General features: G+C 48.3%; 1 protein-coding gene across 1 annotated transcript in view; it reads left to right on the top strand.

The window, feature by feature from the left end:
* Positions 1 to 4,361: 4,361 nt before the first annotated feature.
* Positions 4,362 to 17,149, top strand: part of LOC136052854 (prostaglandin F2 receptor negative regulator-like) — a 96,195-nt gene continuing 83,407 nt past the window's right edge. Inside the window, 1 exon segment of the mRNA XM_065743281.1 lies at positions 4,362 to 4,391. Coding sequence (XP_065599353.1) covers positions 4,362 to 4,391 — 30 coding nt within the window.

Genomic DNA, 17,149 nt, shown 5'->3' with positions numbered 1-17,149 from the left:
GTAACATCACTTTGTTTGCACTGATCCCTTTGCCTATACAAGCACTGAGAAGAGAAGGCTCTAGAGAGACCTGAGAGTTGCCTTTCAGTATCTAAAGGGGGCTGTAAGAAGGAAGGGCGGGCTTTTTAGCAGGGTGATAGGACAAGGGGAAATGGTTTCAAACTAAAAGTGGGCAGATGCAGACTGGACATGAGGAAGAAGTATTTTATAATAAGGCTGGTGAGGTGCTGGAACAGGTAGCCTAGAGATATGGTGGATGCATGGCTCCTGACCTGGGGACAGTGATGCCAGCTGATACCCACCACAGTGCGTATAAGTGCTCAGTGCTGCCCTTCATTTTGTTGCTGTAAGTGTGGGTGCCTTCAGCCTTGGTCTCCTCTGGGTAATCACTGTTGTTTCACTGCTTTCCAGTAACTTCTCCATGTTAGATGCTGAGGGGCTCCAAGATGAGTAAAAAGATCTGAATGTTGCCTTGTTGGGTGAAGCTGCATGAGAATACACCACTTCCTCAGGCAGACCTAGGAACATGAGTACGCAGTAACATATGTACGGGATTCTCATCAGGGCCATACTTATGTTTGCTTCCATCACCTTTTCTTTGTTAGTCACTACTTTTTTTTTATGATGCCTCATATTTGTTTCAGTGTACTGTAACAGGATATTTGTACATTCCCAAATTCTGCTTGATGTCTTTAAGAAAAGTCAGCAGTTTTTCTGAACACATGTCACAGAGCATTCACATCTTAGGTTTTGGTGCTGCAGGGGATGTATTGGTTCTGTAAAATAGCTGACATCAAGACCTAAGAAATAACAGGAAGTGCTTAGCTGATGATGCTTGCTGCAGCCTTCCTTGGTTCTTTCATAGTCATGTCTATCAGTGAATCACACTAGATAAAGAGTTTTTCCCTGTTCTTGCTATGAAGTGTGAGACAAGAGGGCTGATGTACTGAGCTGCATTCTGCAAGGACACTGGTCTGTTCTCCATGGCATGAGAGATGCAGATCGTGCTGTCTGGAGCCAGCTTTAGTTGGTGATGGACAACAAGAACCAGTACCAAAAGTATGGGAGGAAAGTGCAACCCCATGCTCAGAGCAGGGTGGTTACTGTGCTGTGCCCCTGCAGTGCTCACCAGTTGTGCAGTCTGAGAAGGCACTCAGATAAGTAGTGGTTGGCCCTTGTATGTCCAATCCATATTTCAGGCTGCTTGACATCAGAAGCACTTGCTGTCTAAACCTGGGCTTTGTGGTAGAGTATACAAGACCTTGGCAATTGCCAGGGCACAGGCAGAACTGGAGCCTGTCAGGTAATTTCAATCCTAAAATGAAATTTTGAGCCTGTAAAACGTCAAGTAGGAGACTGTGGCTGGTAAATGTTTTTCCTTGGTATGTTTTTAAAAATAATACCATGGGGGAAGAGGCATCCATATTCTGCATCAAACCCTCAGGCTCTGATGTAGAGATCAATCCCAGCTGAGACTGTCTTGCCCATCAGCCTTCTCTATTCTGATAAACAGGGCTTCTATGCTTCAGCTGTGCTGAAACATTGCAGCAGAAATGCTGAATCTGTCTTTCAAGCTGAAGTCCTCTGTGGGGTGTGCCGTGGGTGATAGGTCAGAGCAAAGCTCAGTTTGGCAGGAAGAGCTCTGCAAACACTCCTTGTGAGTACTGGCCATGTGGGTGGGATGTCAGAGATGTCATTTTCTGATCCCCAAATAGACCAACGGTCAGTCTGGGCCTAGAGAGACTGAAGGGCTCAGTCACACATTGTGAGTGATAATGTACAAAGGTCTGACTTGTGGGTACAATGAGTTTCTAGTAACTGGAAATAGTGAAATAGCCCTGCTGGGTGTTGCTATGTCATGCTGTGGGAAGAAAATGGGGCCAGTGGAAGGAGAGAAGTATGTTGTGAAGAGCTACCTGGTGTCAGGTTCAATACAGACCTGCTGCACTGGACTTTTCCAGCAGAGATTTGGGGCAGAGGCCAGGTGAGTTGGTCCAAGGAGTGAGCTTGGGTCCGTGCATGCAGCAGGCTGGACGACAGGGCAGGAGAAGAGGAATGGGCTAGGAATGGGCTTCTCTTTCCATACAGAGGCATCATCTGCACTGTGGGCTACCCCTAGGGCTGTGGACAGGTATTGCTTCCCTTGTGGGCCTCCTGCTTCCCCCTCCTTCTTTAATCCCAGGACCAGGCACCTTCTGTTACCCACTCCCCTGGTGGTGCTTCTCCAAGTGGTGCTACTGAAGTGTTACTTTCTGCTCTAGCTCTCCTTTCCTACAGATCACCTATGCTCTGTGGTTCATTTTTGCACTTCACGCAACCATACTTTGCATTTGGCCTAAGGATAGTCCCCTGCTGAGAGGAGGGGGCTTGCAGGGTCCTCAGGTGGCTGCAGAACATGGTTTGTGTGGGAGGAAGAAGTGTATGAAATAAGGAGAGAAAAATGTCTCAAGTTGATGTTTGGTTTCTGCCTGCTGTTGTAAGCAGCACCAGCTTCAATGCCACCCCATTGCCTCATGTGCCTTTGTTCTGGGTGATGTTGTGATGGTGTCTGCCTCTAGTGCCTCTCTGCAGGAGGTAACAGAACCCCACAACAGAGAAGCCCTCCACACAGCAGCACTCACTGACCGCGTTTCCCACACACTTTCTCTGCCTGCATCCTAACGGAAGGAGGGCATTTCACACTGCTGCCTTCCCACACAAACACTCACTTTCACTGTGAGCACTTCTTGGTGGCTCAGGGTAGTTGAGCGGGCATGGGGTATAAGTAACAACTCAGAAACCAAATAGGCTGTGGGCAGTCTGATGTGCATCCCTGAGCTTCCTGCTCCTTGGCTAGGCCCTGGCAGGGTGGGATGGGCAGCAAGATCCTCAAGCTGGGACACCTGGGTCTGCTGCTTGCTCTGTTACACCTGCTGGGACATGCTGGGACTCCTGTGGTTGGCCACCCAGCTCAGACACATCCCTCTTCGTCTGCCAGATGTGGTTTCCCATCAAGAAATGGAATGAAATAGAGGTGGGAAGCTTTACTAACGAGTTTCTACATATGGCATTACTGTAGCTGGGCTTTATTCCGTTTCCAGTCTCCTGGAGTTGTTACAGCTGCTCAGCGAACCACCTGAGGGAGCTGTGTCTCCGAGAATGGCATTACAGCTGTGGGCTCTGCAGCTGACCAGCACGCAAGGCTGGGGTGACAGCAACACTGGTGTGCTGCAGGCACTGTTGGTGCTAAATCGACAGTTTTATGTGGCTTCACGTAGCCAGTGCAAACAAATCAGCGAATGAGGATGTGGTTCCAATTGCAGGGGAAATGCCCATATCTCAGACCCAAATTTTAACCAGAAAACCTTTGACACCCTTTTGCTAGGCTTATGGTTTATCAACTGTTTTTGTTTTAGCCATTAAAAAAAAAAAAAAAAGAAAAAGAAAAAGAAAACCTCAACCAAAAGCCAGCCACTGCAAAGAGGAACTGAGCAACAAAGTCTTTTTAAAAAAGCACTGGAAGGAAGGAAATGTCTGCACAGAAAGTGACTTGTAGGGAGCCTTCAGGCCCAGCAGTGAAAATCGTGCATTTTGAAGGAGTTGCGAGAAAAAGCCACCAAACTGTTGAAATGCCACAGGTGATGCCAGGTTTAGAGGGGATGTCAAGAGGAGAGGCATTTCAAAATGGAAGAAGTGCCTGCGAGTCCCCTTCCTCTCAAAGCGTCTGTGCTAGAGAAGAACAACAGTGACAGAGCACCTGAGACAAGTGCAGCCTTGATGTCTTATCTAGAGATGAAAAACTGCACTGCTTTTCTCAGGCATCGAAGCAGCTGTCTCAACTGACTCAACTTAGGTGTGCACTCAGTAGTAGTAAGAACTGTTAGTCCGTTCCCTCTCCTAAAGCTTTTAAGGGCAGACACTTTCAAAGTCCTAGTAAGAAATAGTTCAGAAGAATGAGTTACAGGCCTACACTGATCAGATGAGAAACAAAAGCTCTGCTTCTCTAAGATATAAAAAGATGTTGTGTTTAAACAACATTTAAACAAACAAACAAAAAAAACTGCAGTAGCTGCATGGGAAGGGATAAATGATACATATGATACGTTTCTGTGGGATGGCTGCAGCTCAGCCCAGCACTGCAGAAAGCACAGGTCTGCTGTGGACAGAAGCTGAGGACAGACACAGGCAGGCAGACAGGCATGAGCCTGGCAGAGTTGCCCAATCTGTCACATTGGACCTGGCTGCACTGTATCTAATCCCAGCTCAAAGCACTGTGCAGCACATGAGAACATCTGATTGCTCTTCATGTAGCAGCCTTGGAAGCAGACACTTGTCTGTAAAGCCACATGAAGCCAGCCCATGGATCTCTGCCATGCGGCAACATGGGTAACCTGTGCTTAAAGACCTTCAGGGTAAGCTAGTAGATAGAAACCCGAATAGGCCAGGATTGATTCCCTCCCTGAAACGTGCTTCTGAAGATCTTCCTGGTCTTCAGAGACATTAATGAATCACTGAATTATAGAATCATAGAATGGCTTGGTTTGGAAGGGATCAGACATGTTCTGCCACTTACACAACAGGAGGCAAACCTCTCTGCTGGAGGCCCCAAACTTTCCAGCAGGGCACAGGGAGATGACTCATCTTCAGGAAGGCAAAGACTTTGTGAGAGGAGCAGTGCTTGGAGGTATTCCAGGCCAAGCAACAGCAGAAGGACAGAGTTGGGAGCAGGGCTGTGCAGTTCACCTTTCTTTCTTCTCAACCACTTTCGCCTTGTTCCTTGTATAGAGAGGGAGTGCTGGAAAATCCAGTGCTCTGCTATGAGAGCTGGAACATGTTCCACAGCCCAGGCAGGGGAACAGCCAAAAGCAGCTTCCCTAATGGGAAACATTGGTGTAGTTTTGATTTTAAGGATGTGAGGATTTTAGTTGAGTTTTTAATAGTTGGCCTAGGTTGAAATCCTTCATCTTTCTGTCTCTGAAACACCTGCTTATGTGTGAGGGAAAGTGATCTTGGATAATGTCCATTTGGAGACTCCGTTATGAAGGTGTGTCTCTCTGCTGGCCTTGTTTCTGCTGTCCTTCTCCATGCTCCCCCTGTAGCTCCTACCTTTTTTTTTTTTAAGGAAGATTAACCTGCCAGTTGCATCTGTTTAAATAAATTCAGCACTTGGTTTTCAAAAGACTCCGAGCTTAATTTTTCTTATTCTCTTCTGCTGCATAGAACTCCCATGCCTGGGCAGGATGCAAGGAGGAACCTCAAAAGGCCAGAAGAGGGCACCTGGAAACAACGGTTTTGTGCATTATGGCTGTGTCTGCTCTTGGGCTCTTCCCTCTCCTTTTTTTTTTAATTCTTTATTTCTTCTTCTTTTTCTCTTGACACAGGCAGTGAGAGCCTTTTTCATCTTCCTGTGATCTTACTGCTTTGTGGGATGAAAGGTGAGCACAAAGCCAGGCACTGTATGCAGGCAGCAATGGGCTGCCCCCCATCATTCCCCTGCTGCCCTGCATCTTCTCCCTGCCCTGTGCCCGTATTGCACACAGGCACATGCCTGCAGGGAGCAATGTTCTTGTCTACAAAATACACATGTGTATGCTCATGCATTGCAGCCACACAGCAAAAGCAGCAATTCTGGTTGCTAACCTGTCATGGTTGGTGTTCTTTTTTCTTCCTGAAAAGCTCCCTGAAACATGCAGACTTCAGTGAAACAACACCTGTGTGCAAACCACAGTGGGGCTCGGAGGAAGGAAAGAAAACCTTGTCTCAGCTAGCAAGAATGTCAGGCTATAAGCAGCACCAGGCTTGGCTGTCTTTTTGAGACACCACTGCACGCTGGCTCTGTTTGAGCTGATGCTGGTTGAATGTGGCTGCTTGAAAAGCTTCATCTTCAGAAAGCTGAAGGCATTGTGCCAGGGATCCTGCACATCAGGCGTCAAACCCAAGCTGTCAGGATTGTGAAATTTACAGAGCTCAGCTGCACAGAGGGACAGCTGGGTGCAACACCAATCTAATCCAGATTATAAAGCTCCTGGGGTTTGCTCAGAGGGAATTTTGATGCGTGCAGTCACAATATAGCACCCCTGCCACGATTCTTTTCTGGGAGTGTGATCATCCATGGTCTTTCCCCATCTCACGTGTACAGATGTGTGCTCTTTTCATCGTTTCCTCCTTGTTTCTCATGGGAGCTTGCAGATTCAAGCATGAAATCTGTACAAACAAATGCTTTTTACATGTTATACTGTGTGGCTGTGTTGTATACACTTATGCTGTAATTGAATCACTTCCTTGCAGCTCCTTTCCTTGGGTGAGCATCCTACTTTCCTGGTCAATGCATGTCTGCAATAAACATTTCATGCCATCCAGCTGTGCCCAGATAACCCACATATAAATCACACTTATGTGTATGTTTTTAATCACAGAGGCACTGAGTGCTCTGTAATAAATTAATACTAAAGACTGTGTGTTTACAGCCACCCTTCCCATAGTCTATACAATGTTGAGTATAAATAGATGTGCTGTCTTCCTTGCACAAGCACACATTTACTTTCCTTTCTCCAGAACTGTAGAATCATTAAGGTTGGAAAAGGCCACTAAGGTCACCCAGTCCAACTAACAGCCCATGCCCGCTACCCATTTCCCTCAGTGCTGGCTCTACACAGTTATTGAACACCCTCAGGGATGGTGACTCCACCACCTTCCTGGGCAGGCCATTCCAGTGCCTCAACACTCTTTCAGAGAATAAATGTTTCCTGGCACCCAGCCTGAGCCTCCTCTGGTATAACTCGAGGCTATTCCCTCTCATCCTATAGCTGTTACCTGGGAGAAGAAACCAATCCCCACCTTGCCACAGCCTCCTCTCAGGCAGCTGTAGAGCGTGATAAGGTCTCCCCCCGAGCCTCCTCTTCTTCTGACTGAACAATCCCAGTTCCCTCATCTGCTCCTCATAAGAACTGTATTTCAGGCCCCTCACAGCTTCATTGGCCCTTCTCTGGACATGTTCCAGGGCCTCAGCATCTTTCTCGTAGTGAGGGCCCAAGTGGACACTCTGAGCTGTAGAAGCAAGGGCTCCTTCTCAGGGAGGTGCAGCATCTTTGTCATCACTGTTGCAATAACCAAAAACCCAACGACCTCTCTCACAAACAGACTTCTCTTCCAGTCCAACCAGCTGCATCCAACCTGCCTGGGCCTGCTGCATGTCTTTGGCCTACACATGCTGCTGTCTGCTTGGGGTGTGATGCTCATGTGGCAGCAGGCAAACAGGATACAGCAATGTGATGCGATGTGGGCACTTGGGTGGCTGGAAAGGATGTTGTGGAACTGGCAAAGACTTGTGGCTTTTGGGAGGGCACTGCTCCTGGCAGGGGAACCCTGTCAGCGGAGGTGGGGACAATCAGCCAGGCATTCTAAGCCAATTCAGCAGTGGGAAAAGGGAGGTGGTTGGAATTTCTGCCACCCTTCCTATCCTATTCCAAGCACTGGGAACCTTGCTGCTGCCTGGTTTGCTGAGGGCCAGGAAGGACATGGCCTCACTGTGGCTTTTGCAAGTGGTGGAGTGCCTGAGCTAAGCTGAGTTGTACCTGGGGGCGACCCCTGATCTAAAGAAAGGGCATTAGCTCATGCCAGCCTTCAGCTGCTTTCCCATTTGTGTTCCACTTTTCAGTAGGGTCTTCCTGCCATTCAGTGTAAGTCTGCTCAGGATGGAACCCATGGAGAGGTGCTGGCGTGGCAGTGAGGGTGTGTTTGTTCTATACTATTAGCCTGGCGCAATAATGCTTTCTGTCTTTGTACCTCACAAGCTATCCCGGAGCAAGTGGGTGGCAACAAGAGTGGCACCAAGTACTTACGTTCCACGCTTCTATCTGCACTGATCCCCAGCTGCACTCCTGTATTGCTGGGCGCCCTGCTAAGGCAGGGTAAATGGGTGCTGGTACTATCCGAAGGGCTCCTGTTTCTGGAACACTGACGTGGTTCGGGATCCCTGTGTTTATGTGTGTCTGTCTGACCTTGCTGGGGTAAGCGAGGACAGGCCCTGTGTGTCCCTCGGTTTAGAGCCCTAAACCAAACACGTTCTATTCACTTTTTTTTTTTTGCCTTTTTTATTTAATTTTTTCTGCTAAGTTCAGAAACAAGGCAGGAAGCGATAACCAGCATCTCTGTACTGCCCACCCCACTGGGTGTTCCCACCACATTCTTCCCTCTCATCCCTTGTGGTATGTCATGACAGAGTTACATCTAAAGGATGAAGTTTGTGTGAGTTGCTTTATTTTACAGCAAGCTCTCTCCTCTGCTCAGCTAGGTGTGGTGGGAGCCCCTCCAGTTCCTCCTGCTCTGCTGCTACATTTGCTTCATGCGTGGCTCTCCCAGCCAGACCAAAGACTGAAGCCAAATGTGTCTTGGGTGCAGTAGAGTAATGGCTCCAGCTCCCTGGTGTCTTGCTGACCTGGAGACCTCTGCGCATAAACCCAGTGTAATGTTAGTGGAACATTGGTGTAGCCACCAGAAGGTTGGTAGGAAACACGAGCACAGATGGAACCAGCTGCTCTGCGTGGGAAGGCAAGTGGTTGGCCCAGAGGATGTGGAGGAGAGAGGTAAGCCAGAGTTGGAGTGCACTTCTTGTTCTGATGGCCAGGAAGATGAGCGGCCTGGGCTAGACATGGGTGAATGGCACAGGGCCATGTGTTTGAGGAGTGACCTTTGTGCTGTAGATGTCAGCTCTTGTGAAAAGAGTGCTGGAAACCTCCTGGCCCAGGGAAGCTGACTGCATGGTGTGTTTCTTTACACAAGCCTGCTGTCACCTGGGGTTTTGCCTTTGTAGGGAAAGGCACAAATCCTGTAAAGGAGGCCTTTAACTTGGCCTGATATGCAGCTCTTCTCTTCGCTGGCTCTGTGCCACAGAGAAATGTCCAGGCTGCCCAAGGAGAGAAAATCTCTTTTGTTCATCCCCTCACATCATCAGCAGGTGATTCAGGTTGCAAAGGTCATTTCTAACATTATGTATGTGCTGAGTTCTGGGCTGGTTGTGACTGTGGGGTCTGTGACGTGTTGTGGAGCAGAGGGACTTGTTGGTGCCTGTGGGGGAGGCCACAGCTCTTTAGTCTCCTGCTGAAATCAGCTGGCCTCTGCATCCAGGGGTAATCTAAACTCATATGCTGATAGCCTTCCCTTGTACCGCTGCTGCTGCAGCTTTGAGATTCAAAGCAAAGAGCGAGGCAGCATCCTCTTCGTAAAGATAGTTGAAATGGTCCATTTTTTCCCTCAGAAATTTCTGGGTGACCAGTTGTGTTAACACAGCTGCAGCTGTGTCTCTGCAGGGATGTTGTTTTCGAAGCTGAAACCCAGAACAATTCCCTCAAAGATTCGCTGAGGATAAAAGCAATTAAGTTGGGAGGAGCAGCTTTCTTGCTTGAGTGATGCTTTGTCTCTGAACTCTTCCTTCACAGGACCACAGCTTTATTAAGGTGGGAAGGAGCCTCTTGGAAGTAACCTAGTCCAAACCCCAAGGAACCCCCAGACAAAGCAGAAAGATGATGCAGCATCACTGTGTTCCTGAGGAGACAAAGTTTGGAAAGAAGTCTTGGCTCAGTGGGACTCAGTGGGTCTCTAGCTGTACTGTGAGTGAGGCTGGAATTTCAACCCAGCTCTGGATCCCTTCCAGACTCATGGGTGCTCTACAAAGAGGTGGTGGTTCTGTTTTGAGCATGACCCTTCTCTTTGCCATAGATAACACTGCTGATTCCCTGTTGTACCCCAGATAGGAGGTGTATCCCTTCATTGAGAAAGACAAGGCGTCTGGCTCTCCTTTTCTGGATGTCTGAGCACGTGCTCCTGGGGGCCCAAGCCCTTCCCCAGACCTCCCAGGTTTGCGTGAGTTTGCAACTGTGCTTCCTGCTACTGGTCGGTCTGGACATATGAGGAGAACAAAAGTTGGATGCTATTTAGTGCTTCAGTCGGGTCATGCCGCAGCCAGGAAGTGTGATGGTTGGTAATGGAGAACACATGGGCTCACTTGCAAACACCCTTGTTCACTCTGCCCTGGCTTCCCTGCCTGTAAAATGGAAATAACAACTTGGAACTTTAACAATGAGTTGTGGGGCTGGCTTTGCTAACTTAACATTTGTTGGTGACTGAATAGAGACCACAGCTTCTGGGTTTTCCTCATGAAATTTGTTTCTCACAGACCTTCATCTGGAGGGGGAGGCAGGAAGGCATTTTAGCCAGAGGATGATGAGGTGCTGGAGAAGCTGTGGTGCCCCATCCCTGGAGGTGTTCAGAGCCAGGTTAGATGAGGCCCTGGGCAGCCTGAGCTGGTGGGGGGCAGCCCTGCCCATGGCAGGTGAGTAGTAACTGAGTGGGCTTTGAGGTCCCTTCCAACCCAAACCATTCTATGACAATTGTGATTTTAATGGCAGAAATGCAGCTGATCAGCCTCCTCCCCCTGCACCCCATGAGAAGGGAATAAGGCATGGCCTTGATGGGCAGGCAGAGCAAATGGGCAATTGCTGCCCACACCTCAGATGGTCACACTGCTTTGCCACCCCTACAGCCTCTGTGGTGACTGTACCTGATGCAAGATCAGACATCTGGGGATGTTGGTTGGTTTCACTATCCCTGTAGCTGTTTGTGTGTTTCTCATCACTGGTGCGGAAAGCCAGCACCTCCCACACAGCTGTCCTTGCACGCGTGTGCACTATATCAAACATCGGCTTACTTCAAGAGCAGCAGCGGTGAAAGAAGTCCCCATAGATATGAACATTTCCCAAGATAGCAACATAAAGTAAAAATCAGGGGGCTATTTCATTATTTTTTTCTTCCTCCACCTTCTCTCTCTTTCTCTTCTTTTTGTTTTTCCCTTAACCAAGGCTTTTTATTCTGCCTTCAGGGAAACCATTACTTATCTTAGAGCTGTGCTGTTTTTGTTTTTGTTTTTTTAATCATTTTCCTTTTCCATGCTGATCTTTTAAGGGCAGAGGGAATGAGAAGTCTTTAGAGAAGAGATATGTAAGTCTACCAACTCCTCCTCTTTGTCCTCTTCCTCCAGGGCACTTTGTCCTCACTCCTCCATCCCTCATCTTGGCGTTGGCTTCTGGGGAAAAGGAGGCCAGCTCTGGCCTGTCTCCTAACTGACAAGCTGTGCTCCTCCCTGCATTGTTTCATATTTTCTTGGCCTCTTTTCTCCTGCTGAGCCCAATGCAGGGATGAGCTCATGGTGTTTCAAGAGCGGAAGACTGTGCTCTGGAACACGGGGGTCCTCCTTAGTCCTCTGAGGTTGTGTGGGGTCCTCCTGGAATCCAAGGCTGCCTGAGAAGCAAGGCGGCTGGGCTGCACAGCTGAACAGTGATGTTTGGTCATGGTGAGACCCTGACCAGTGTCCTGAAACCCTGTAAGAGTGAGCTGCTTCTGAAAATGCTGAATAAAGTGTTCTTGAAAAGAAGTTGTCCCTAAAACACTTGCTCCCACCATGCAGACAGGGAAACCAAAAGGCTGGGAGATCTCCCAGGGCTGTAGTACCAAAAAAATGGTGTCCCTTGCAGCCCACCATGGGCTATGACATTGCTGGCATGACAGCTGGTCCAGGGCCTCATCACGGCAGGCCTGAGCAATAGCTGGTGGAAGCCTGTCAAAGCTGAGCAAAGCATTGCGTCAGTAAATGAAGTGGTGATTTTCCAGGGAAATTTTTGCTCAGCAGAACTAGGTGGCTGCATCTGATATGGGCTCTGTAAGTGGCCATTAGCTTGTTGTGGATGAGAGCAACATAATTGAATTTAAGAAAAAGGTTTAAGAGGAAATAAACTTTTCCTTTTGCATTGAGTTTCCTGCACGCTTTTTTTTTTTTTCTCTTTCCAGTTGATAACTGCAAATGTCAATAGGTTGCAGTTAATATGTGGATATAAAAATAAGAACAAAAAGAGAGCAAATGAGAAGGAGAACTAGGGATGTCCATCTTCACTAGAGCTGGGTGTATGTAGCAATAAACGTTCACAAAATGTGCTTGTGAATAAAACATGCAGACTGTCTTCCTCAGTGATTGTGACCCATTTTATTTCCAAACACTCTGTTGAAAAAATGTTCTGCCCACAAAGATGCTCACGAAAGCAAGCTATCTCTCGGAGTAATGTGAATAAATATAATTGAACACTCACACCGGCGTTATTCTCAAAGCCATTTTGAAGAGCCCTATCAGTTGCATGATAGGCTCGTGGAGCTATTTGGAGTGATTGCAAATAACTTGCAGCTAGGAGAGGACATTTTTCCTGTGTGTGAAGCATGGCCCCTGGCTGGAAGCGAGGCAGTGTGACTTACGTGACCACTGGCATACAGGGAAGGGGGAGCTGAGGGGTAGGATGTTTTCAGCAACGGGGTCCCAATGAAGCTGTATGCTAAAATGCCTCCACACCAGCTACTTGTTACAGCCATCCGAGAGATAGTCTCCGTTGTACGTAGACAGGATGCTCACTGGTAACTCAGGGACAGATAACAGGGCTGCAATTGTCCAAGGATTTATCTCCAGCGAGCAACCTGATCAGCTTTAATCATATGTGACAGCAATGTGAAGTGCAAAGTTTTGGTCAATCAGTTTGAATTAATCGCCCTGTTCCTCCATCAGTGTCACTGAACACAGGGTCAGGACAAGCCAGCGACTTTTCCTCACTCAGCCCACGGCCGCGAGGCACACCCTGCCTGCACACATCCCCACCACTCCCCTTCCTCAGCCCGCCCCATGCATGCTGCCAAAGGCAGGGATGGAAGCGAGCGGTTGGTTCACACAATGCCTGTTCACCTCTGGCTATTGCAAAGTCATCCCTAGTGGTTCTTTTACCTTTCTCTCCTCACATAGCAGTAGAGTTGCATTTCATCCACCCCAGATGCCAGGGCTTTCCCTGTGTCTCCCGGATGGCTATTGCACATGAAGCTATAATTGCACTGTCAGGGAGTTTTCCTTTCTGATGCTCTGCCAAAATGTTCCCTTTAAAAAAAAAATTATATCTACAGAGGTTAGCTTGGGCAGGAAATAATCCAGACAAATGCATGCTACCCGATCTTCAGGCCAATTAATCTGAAACAGATACTTCGTGAGAGGGTGATAGCAGAAATGCTGAATGGGGTCTGTGGGGAGCAGATGGAAATTTGGATGCACTGTAAGCTTGCAATTCAGATGCTAGCAGTGGGCTGCAGGGAAGACAGGAGAGTGTTGTGCCAGTGTGAGCAGGAGGAAATACCTCTGTATGTAGTGTGGAGGCAGCTGCACCTACACTTGAGTGTGCTCCTAAGGCATCTGTAGCACATCCGCTGAGTCACAGCTTGAAGCAGTGATGGAGCACCTGGTGGGAAGGCAGGGCCAACCCAGGGGAGCTCAGGTGCAAGCAGTGTATCTGTGTACCAAAAGGGCTGGAGCCGGGATTCACACCTTCCCAGACCTCATCAAAAGGTTTGCAGTGGAGGTGAATCCCTGTCTACCTGAGGCTTTCTAAAAGTAAGCAGCTTTTTTTCTTTGTTTCTATGTCCTCAGCTGCTGTATTTGGGCTTATCCTCGCTTGCTGCAGCCTAGGGCTTTGCTACCCTGCTATTATTACTGTACTTTCCATCACATTATAGCATTATAGGCATCCCTGGCCAGCTGCAGGTCGTGGCTGGAGGCAGCAACTTACAAAGCATTTGGAGTAGGATAACCTATGGAAATAACTCAGGAGTGGCATGTAGAAAAGCTGTCTGTGTTGCTTGGGTTCCCCTGTCCAGGAAAGAGGTTTCCATGAAGTTCAGCACTTGCTAAAGGGAGTCCCTGTGTAGGGACAGGTCTTGGTAAAGGCAGAGAGCATCCATGGAAAATTAAGAACAAATGGCAAAACAAAGACGGAAAAAACGTTTTATTTTCTTGATTCTGTTTATGAGGATTTGAGATTTTGGCATAGAAGGGAATGAAAAATTGCTCTGAATGCCTCGTTTTGGAAATACTGAAGCGAAAACTCTTGGCTGCCTGAAGAGTTGGTTGGTCACCCTTCATGCTTCTAATTTTTATACAAACAGCTGTGTGGGCTGTGCCAAGCCCCTGAGGGTGTTAGTGCTGTGAATCCATGTTGGGAAAGGCACTACCACTCCTGATCAGGCTCAGCATTAGGCAGCCCCCAGCAGAAATGGGGGCACATGATGAAGGCATGACATTTTCCAAACGTTGTATCAAAGTCTGTGATGAGTAGTATTCCTATGGATGTTAACCAAAGAGGAGGGAATGTAACTGGGAAAAGTTTGATAGTGATGTCTAATAGCAAGAACATATGCCATGTAATAATGAATACCATTGCACTACAAATTGATTTGGGGAGGGAGGGCAGAGAAAGAAGTCAGTCATTCTGCCACTGCTGTTTAATCTGTAGTGGTTCCCCAGCTCAGGAAAGATGTGGAGCTTTTGGAACATGTCTAGAGGAGGGTGAGGAAAATGACCAGAGGGTTGGGGCACCTTTTCTATGAAGAAAGGCTCAGTTGGGCTCGTTCATCCCAAGGAAGATATGCCCTGGGGAGCCCTCCTTGCAGCCTTCCAGTACTTGCAGTGGGGAACAAGAGGGGGAGTGATTTTGTATGTGGTCTAATAGTGATAGAACAAGGAGTGATGGCCTTAAACTAAAAGAGCAGTGAAAGAAACTCAGAGAGCAGTGAGGCCCTGGCACAGGCTGCCCAGAGAAGCTGTGGATGCCCCATCCATGAAGGTGCTCAAAGCTAGGATGGATGAGCCTGGGGCAGCCCTGCCCTTGGCTGGGGGTTGGAGCTGGGTGGGCTTTGAGGTTCCTATCAATTCAAGCCATTTTGTGATTCTATGATAATGGAAATAACACAATATCTATAAACCTTCTCTGAAGAGCTTTTTTTTTTTTTCTACACAGGGAAAAAAAGTCAAAGCAATAGAAAACTTTAAACAAAGAAGTTACCTTCAGAAAATGGTAGCTTGCCATATTTTAATATAGATTTTAGTCCTGCTAGCTGTACTACATAAAAATGAATAGGATGCCGAAGAAAAGTCAGCAAGACCCATTGTTAATAGCCACTCTCTTTTCAAGATGCATTTAAAAAACCTGGAGCACAGTACCTTTGTGAAATGTATATCTGGTGTGATGGGAGCTATGGTGCAGATCCTGAGCAGCACAAAAGGTAGGGTCAGGTGTCTGAGCGGTGCAGAGGGGGGCTGTGAACAGACCTAGCAGTCACTGAGAATAAGTGGAAAGAAGACAGAAATAGTGAGCAGGAAATCTGCCCTTTGTGTCCCTTGTGCACCAAGGAAGATAGGCTTTGCTGCTGCCTCTGCCCTTGGCTCTTAGCCCTAAGATAGAAAGCACAGCAATGTCAGGCAACCTTCCCTCCAGTGTCTTGCTCCCACCTGCTCAAGGTGTCCCTCCTGCAAGCTGTGCTCACCCTTCCAGCCTGGATCTCTCTGGAAAATGGGCAGAAATTAGGTCTGGTCAGTTTTTAGGAAGAAAGAAGAAACATTCTTAGCAGCATTTTGGCTGAAAGCTGGGGGAATGAGAAGTGGAAATTAGGCGGGGTAACCTCTACTACAAAGAGCTCTCTCAGCTTGTGCCAGCAACAATGGCTTTCTTTTGACCACATTTTATTGCTTTAAAGTCATGTACAGTGCGTGCGGGGTTCCTTTTTGTGTGGCTAAGCTCTCAACATGAGCACCTGAACAAGTCTGTGTAGTCTGCAGGAGCGGCTGATTTCCCTGCACAGTGACAAGCCTTTCTGAATGGATGGTGGGCTGTGCAAAGTGCATGACAGAGCTTTGCTCTGACCCAGCATGGCTCAGAGAGGCAGGAGACCAAGCCCTGCAGCCTCCTGGGGCCTGTTAAAAGCAGAGACCTGCAGAGCGAACTTTTCCTCCTGCTTTCCTATGAGGCAGAAGTAAAGCATGCTTCCCCTTCCCCATGGACTAGAGGAAAAACACAGTGAATGGGTGCCTCCTTAGGGAGGTAAGGCGGGATTTCGAGCCACACGGAGCACTGGTCACGGCACACTGCTAAGCCAAGATGGCAGGCTTGGTGCAGTGCTCTGCCAGGCCTGGCAAAGCAGGCCGTGGCCCTCTGGGAGATGGGGCTGAAGGGGCTGCCAGAGGGCAAAGATGGCAGCTTGTGAGCCTGCTGCTGCGGCTTGGTATTTATTAATGGTCCACAGAAGTCAGGAGAAGCAGCGAAGCTGCAAGTTTTGCAGATGGCATGAAATTATTTAGGGAAGGGTGCCTTGTGGGACCTACTTGTGGCAGGTGAGCGGGCAGGTGGAGCTTACTGATGACAACCATGATGCAGAAGGATGCCTCTGTGCCTCGCCACAGTCATGACCGGCTGTGTGGCAGCAGGGGGAGGCTGAGTGTCACCACACATAGCTCAGTGGAAACATCTGCTAAGTCTGCAGCAGCTGTCTCGAGAGGAAATAGAATGGCTGGCTGCCTGAAGAGTGGGGAAAAAATAGCCAGGCTGACAATGCTACCTCTCTGCTGTGTAAGAAAAGCAGGTGAATTACAGACTGGGGCATGTTGCGCAAGTAACATTGGTGAAGAATGAGCAAAAACAGGCAGAGGAAATAATGGATGTAGAGGAGCAGAGAACTCTGTCTTGTTCCCACTTGCTTAAGGAGGGCTGTGGTGAGATGTTTGAAAAAGAATGATGAATCAGTTTAAAGAATCACTGAAAGGCTTGAGTTGGAAGGAACCTCGAAACCTACCCAGCCCCAACCCCCTGCCATGGGCAGGGCTGCCCCCACCAGCTCAGGCTGCCCAGAGCCCATCTGACACAGCCTTGAGCACCTCCAGGGATGGGGCATTCACAGCTCCTCTGGGCAGCTGTGCCAGTCCCTCGCCACCCTGAGTGAAGAATTTCTTTCTAACATCTCACCTCAATCTCCCCTCTTTTAGTTTAAAGCCATCACCCCTTGTTCTGTCACTATACTCCCTGATGTCTCTCACTGTCTTTCTTGTAGGCCCCCTTTAAGTACTTACAGATTAATTTAAGGTCTCCCTGAAGCCTCGTCCTCCTAAATAATTCAAAATCAAAAGGTATTAATTGACCCTGGTGGGGAAAAAAACATTCTAGCATGAGGATGGATGCTTCTAAGTAACCCAATGTCAGCATGGGGGGTAAGATTACAGAAGGCACTGAGATCTTGGGTGCCATGAGGACAGCCTGACTCAGGATAG

The sequence above is a fragment of the Cyrtonyx montezumae genome, unplaced genomic scaffold (assembly GCF_038088225.1).
Source record: "Cyrtonyx montezumae isolate F1298 unplaced genomic scaffold, pur_monq_1.0 scaffold_3, whole genome shotgun sequence".
Lineage (NCBI taxonomy): Eukaryota > Metazoa > Chordata > Aves > Galliformes > Odontophoridae > Cyrtonyx > Cyrtonyx montezumae.
The sequence above is the reverse complement of the archived record's forward strand: the minus strand, read 5'-3'. Positions and strand labels throughout refer to the sequence as shown.